Source organism: Vipera ursinii, assembly GCF_947247035.1.
Source record: "Vipera ursinii genome assembly, chromosome: 1".
Lineage (NCBI taxonomy): Eukaryota > Metazoa > Chordata > Lepidosauria > Squamata > Viperidae > Vipera > Vipera ursinii.
In genome coordinates, this window is record NC_139512.1 from 50304876 (window position 1) to 50311052 (window position 6177).

The 6177-nt window shown below is 52.1% G+C and overlaps 1 protein-coding gene across 1 annotated transcript; it reads left to right on the forward strand.

The window, feature by feature from the left end:
• The first annotated feature begins 1737 nt into the window (after positions 1-1737).
• IRF2BPL (interferon regulatory factor 2 binding protein like) lies at positions 1738-5602 on the forward strand. Its single transcript, XM_083349544.1, has one exon. The coding sequence runs from the start codon at positions 2515-2517 to the stop codon at positions 4675-4677; it is 2163 nt and encodes a 720-aa protein (XP_083205670.1). The 5' UTR covers positions 1738-2514; the 3' UTR covers positions 4678-5602.
• Positions 5603-6177: the final 575 nt, after the last annotated feature.

The following is a 6177-nucleotide window of genomic DNA, read 5'->3' on the forward strand; positions in this document are numbered from 1 at the left end:
AAATCCTGTTGAATATGGGGTGTTGGTAATGCTTGCACAAATCATCATGTCTGATGCCTGGATCAAATCAGATTAAGACTGCAATCTTGGGCACGTACCATAGAATTAAGAAGGGCTTTCCTGTGAAAATAGGCTTTTTAAAACTAAAGGTTTAATTTGACCTCCTGCAAACTATGCTGCAACTCCTATAATCCTTAGCCTCTTGTCTTCCAGCTGTGTTTATGTCAGCCTTTGGATACTCATGTGGCCAGGGCGACTTTTGCTTTTGCAATACTGCATCACCCTAGACTCCTGGATATATCAGGAAAGATGTTCCTATCCTAGCAGATGCCATCTGACAATACCTGTGAAATTTATTGCTCAAGGCTGGTGCTGACTGAGGTGTTGATTTTGGATTTACATAGGTAGCAAAGTGCAACCCTACCTTTGCACTCCGAATGAAATGAGTGCTCTTTTCTTGGATTCGTTTTTTCCTCCGCCCTGGCATGGAAAGAAAGCACTGAGCAAATATTATTGCAAGGCACGGGTTGTGCAGCCCAACCCATCCATAACATGGTACAATTTCTCCGCGGGCAGCACCATTTCTTCACTCTGGGGAATGTTGACTCACCCAGGACGGTTCATTACTCGGCAAGGGTTGGAGCAAGTCGGTGACGCAACCTGGATCGGCCTGCCCAGGGACGCCTGGCAGGCCGGTCCCTTTGCAACCCGAGCGCACAACCGGTCAGACAGCGAATCGGGTTTTGCAGGAGGGAAGGACGGAGGGCTGAAGCCAGATTCCAAGCAATCGGCCCCTCTTCCCTTGCTCCAGGGGAGCTAAGCTTTCAGGCGGCTGCAAAGGAGCCTCTCCGAGCACGGCTATGCTGGGGTCTAACTGTATTTCTCCTGAGGACAGAAAACGCGGAGCAGTTAGTTCAAAGCAAAAAAAAGGCAGCCCGGTTGACTTGCAACAACTGAGCGTTTGGGGGAGGTGATGTAGACAGATCCCTCAGGGCCGAGTTCTTTGCAGCCTTAGATCCTGAATGAAATTTCATTCAACTCCCACTATGCTCGGTAGACACCTACGCAGGACCCTAAACCTTTTACCATAAGGGAACGTTAAGATTTGCAAAATATGAAGAGGCTGTGACATAAAAGGGTTTGTAAGATTCCGTCCCAGTCTTGCAAACGGTCCCGCAAATCCCACCCAGTCTCTAAAACGGAAAAGGGGAAAAATTGACACCAAATCATCCGTCTCCCGCCCCTTTACACACACACACACACACACACACACACACACACACAAACCCGATAGGTTTGTAAGCAGAAAACTCGGCCAGGAACGCGCAATCATCTTCCGCATGTGCTTTTCTGGCTGCCTGTTTGCTTTGGGGAAAACTGCCATGAAGGAGAGGGGGAGGGAGAAACCCAGCGTTTACTTTTCCAAACATAGCCCCCAGCCTGCATGTCAGAGAGAGAGAGAGAATATGAGACATAGTAGGAGAGAGTCTGTGTTTGTGCGCGTGTGCGAGAATCTCCTTGGTTTCCAAGAAGCAGCTCGCCTTGCTTCAGCTGTTGTACACATGGGGGAGGGGGGGAAGGGGAAGGAGGAAACGGGCAGAGTGCCGAGCCTGCGCAGTAGCCGTGGAACGAGTGGTCTCCCCCTCCTTCCACCCAGAGGAAAGGGGGGGGGAGGAGGGGGAAGAAGAAGCTGGTGAGTCGGTCAGTCAGTCAGTCAGCGCGAGAAAGGGGAAGAGCAAAAGCAGGGGAGGGGGAGGGCGAGCGAGCGAGCGCCCCGCCGTGACGTGAGCGCTCCACCCAGGTGGCATCTGAACTGAGTAGCGAGAGGCGGATGGAGCGCCGTGCGAGGAGGGGCAGAGCGGCGCTTGGGAGACTCAGCAGCAGCGGCAGCCGCCGTCCGGAGCGACTCTCGGGCTTTCCCCACGTCGAATGCCGAGGGGGGCTCTGGAGGATGTGAGTCGACCTGGTGGCCCTGCTGCTTGTCATGATGTCGCCGCCGCCGCCGCCGCCAACCTGAAGCGCACCCACTTCCCGGAGCGCAGCGTGCGGGCGCCCTCTCCTCCTCCTCTCTCCGTCCACCCCGCCCGTACGGCTGGGATAGTGGTCCGCTTGGGTCAAAGCAGCAGGTAGCAGGCTCCTCGCACCCCCCCACCTTCCTCTTCCTCCTCCTCCTCCTCGCCTTTTCCCTCCCTGCCTCTCCCTCCCGCATCCTACACCTTGAGAGGAGGAGGAGGAGGAGGAGGAGGAGAAAGGAGGGGGAGGGAGGGGGAAGAAGAGCCGCTGCTTTCAGACGCCGTCGGAAGAAGTGCCGGGAAGTGGCCGAAGAAGCGGCTGGGGGAACTCAGCCCGCCGGCCCTCCGTCGAGGACTCTTGGAGGAGCTTCCCGCCCGGCCAGGTAAAAAAAGGGCAAGCGAGGAAGAAGGAAGCCTGGAAGATTCCCCGCTCCCCTTTCCCTCCGGGTGGCAGGAGAAGGCAGGGACAGAGGCCAGAGAAGAGCCCCTTCGCCGGGCAGCCATGTCGGCGGCGCAGGTGTCGTCCTCGCGGCGGCAGTCCTGCTACCTGTGCGACCTGCCGCGCATGCCCTGGGCCATGATTTGGGATTTCAGCGAGCCCGTCTGCCGGGGCTGCGTCAATTACGAGGGCGCCGACCGCATCGAATTTGTCATCGAGACCGCTCGGCAGCTCAAGCGGGCTCACGGCTGCTTCCAGGACGGCCGCTCGCCGGGACCGCCGCCTCCGGTGGGCGTCAAAGCCGTCGCGCTCTCGGCCAAAGAAGCGGCGGCGGCGGCGGCGGCTGCAGCAGCAGCGGTTCAGGGGCTTAACCATGTGGACGCCGCTTCCTCGAAAGCACCCTCGGGCCTAGAGCGCTACGGGCTTAGCGAGCAACGGGGCCGCTTTGAGTACCCTCCGCCGCCACCTCCAGGCAGCTTGAGTGGAAGCCACGCGGGCCGCCTCCCCAACGGCCTGGGCGGACCCAACGGTTTCCCCAAAGCGCCGGATGACGGGCCGCCGGAGCTGAATCGTCAGAGCCCGAATTCTTCCTCCTCCTCCTCCTCCAGGCGAGGAACTCACGGCGGGCTGGTGAGCGGTCTCCCTTCTGGCAGCAGCGGGGCCCAGCTGAACGTGCCACCCAACCTCTTGCCCCAGACGCTGCTCAATGGGCCGGCCACTTCTGGGGTGGCACTGCCCCCTCCGCGAGGCCCCCCAGCTTCGTCGTCATCCTCCTCCTCGTCGTCCTCCTCTTCAACTTCTTCCTCAGGGGACCCGTGTGGGAAGAGGCCAGGCTCTGTGTCAAGCAGTGGAGATCAAGAGCGGGAGCTAAAGGAGAAGCAGCGTAATGCCGAGGCATTAGCAGAGCTGAGCGAGAGCCTCCGCAACCGTGCCGAGGAGTGGGCCAGCAAGCCAAAGCTGGTACGTGAAACGCTGCTGACCTTGGCTGGTTGCACACCCTATGAAGTGCGATTCAAGAAGGACCATGCACTGCTGGGCCGTGTCTTTGCCTTTGATGCTGTCTCCAAGCCTGGACTGGACTATGAGCTAAAGCTGTTCATCGAATATCCTAGTGGCTCTGGCACAGTGTTTTCCAGTGCCTCAGGTGTGGCCAAGCAAATGTACCAAGACTGCATGAAAGACTTTGGCCGTGGCCTCTCCTCAGGCTTCAAGTACCTTGAATATGAGAAGAAGCATGGCTCAGGGGATTGGCGTCTCCTGGGTGACCTGCTGCCCGAGTCAGTGCGCTTCTTCAAAGAGATGGTGGGTGCCGATATGCTACCCCAGCCCTACCTTGATGCTTCCTGCCCGATGCTGCCCACTACGCTTATCACATTACCCCGGGTCCCTACCTCCTCCTCTAGTGTAGGGTCAGGTGGGCCAGCCTCTAGCCGTGGGCCTGGTGGGGGAAATAGCAGTGCTGGCAGCAGTGGTGGCCTGCGCAAGAGGAAGGCCTCTCCAGAGCCATCGGACTCTGCATCGGAGGGTAGCCTCAAGTTGAGTGATGAGCAGCAGCGACAGCAGTGGATGGCTAGCCAGAGTGAGGCACTCAAGCTCACCATGACCGCAGGTGGCTTTGGTGGAGTACCACCACCTCCACCACCCTTGGGACCTCATTCCAACCGGACCACCCCACCTGAATCAGCCCCACAGAATGGACAGTCACCCATGGCTGCACTCATGTCAGTGGCCGATACCCTGGGCAATGCCCATTCACCCAAGGATGGCAGTTCTGTGCACTCGACCACCTCAACCCGGAGAAACAGCAGCAGCCCAGTGTCCCCTGCCTCTGTGCCAGGCCAACGTCGCCTGGCTTCCCGCAATGGGGACCTGAACTTGCAAGTAGCCCCTCCACCCCCCAACACCCATCCTGGCATGGACCAAGTGCACCCCCAAAACATTCCAGACTCACCCATGGCCAATAGTGGACCCCTGTGCTGCACCATTTGCCACGAACGCTTGGAAGACACACACTTTGTGCAATGCCCTTCGGTGCCCAGTCACAAGTTCTGCTTCCCTTGTTCTCGGGAGAGTATCAAGGCTCAGGGGGCAACTGGTGAAGTCTATTGCCCAAGTGGAGAGAAATGCCCTTTAGTAGGTTCCAACGTACCTTGGGCATTTATGCAGGGTGAAATTGCGACCATTTTAGCTGGGGATGTGAAAGTGAAAAAGGAGAGAGACCCTTGAAATCAAAACAGCAAATCCAATGCTGTTCAGCCATCTGAAGGTGTAGAATTGTGAATATTCAAAACAAACCACATGGGACAATACTACAAAAAGTTTAGTCTTATGTATAGATCTTATTTTCGTCGTATGTTTCTATATTTTGAAACAAAGGTATGTACCCTTCTTCATTTGAAGGATAGAGCTGTTCTTTTTTGTTTTGTTTTGTTAAAACAGAATATAATATTGTTTGGTCACCATATAATACCTGTTTCTCATTTCTTTGACAGTGTGTTGGCTAGGTACATGGTTAAATAACCTTTAGCAATTACCTGCTGCGGTGTGTATTTTTGTAAATGTATGCACTCCTCTAAAAGAAAAAGAAAATATCCCTTTTTGTTTGCCAGGGCCAGTGTCATGCCTAAAAAAATGCTACAAAAAATGGTGACAGCTTATGTTTTGCAGCCCCAGAATGTTAGTATTTCACTTTTTTTTCTTTCCTGTTTTTTTTTCTTTTTATTCTTTTGCAACATGGTAGGGTAATATAGGAGAGACTTTTTCGTTGCAACTTTGTAAAAAGTTTCATTTTTTTTTCTATTGATCTGAGAAATTTAAATCATGTTTTTAATTGTTTTTGTTTTGGCTTTATTGATGCACGGAAGCTTTTTAACACTAGAGCAAAATTGCTGTAAATGGAAAAACATGCTCTGTTTGTCCTTTATACATTTCTGTAGTTAACAGAACACTGTAATGTGCCTTGGAGCTTAGTAAATTGTAATAAATTCAATTGATATTAATAGTTCCTGAGTAAGGGGTTTTTTTGCCCAGTGCATAAACAACAGAAAGGACAAAATGTGCTGACCTTTTTGAAAACCCTTAATTCTGCCACAGGTCTCTATCTTATTCTGTGCCATTGTACACACACAAGAGAGAATGATACTATTGAGCTTATCTAGACACTGGCACTGTGCCTACTTACATTTCACCTTTTAATATTACAGGACAGCTGCTGACTAAGCATTTTCTTGTTCTCTCTCTTCCTGTCATTTCCCCTTTTAATTCTACAGCTGTAAGGACTTTGTATATAGAGGCTTTTTAAAAAAAGAAATGCACAGGGAGATATCCTCCCTGTGTTTATTCAGAAACTGTCCCAAATGTATGGAGTAGGATTTATCTTCATTGGCTGCAGTCATGTATGCTTCTCTGGAGTAAGCTCCGTGATATAAATTAGGGATTACTTCTGAAGAAACAGGCACTAAACTAGATTGCAATTTGTTAAGGTCTTTTTCGTACCAAAAACATGTAACTGAAGACTATGAAGATTTATTTGACACTAAATATATGTCCTAAGATTAGATAGTATTAGCGAGCATCCAATGACGTTTGCAATTGATAATAATAGAAACCAAATCTTATTGGGGGGAGATTAGAGAGGGTACAGATTAAAGCCACATGTGTTTTAATATCCATATTTTCACCTTAAAAAGAGGCTTGATTTCCTTACATGCACATATAGAATGTCAA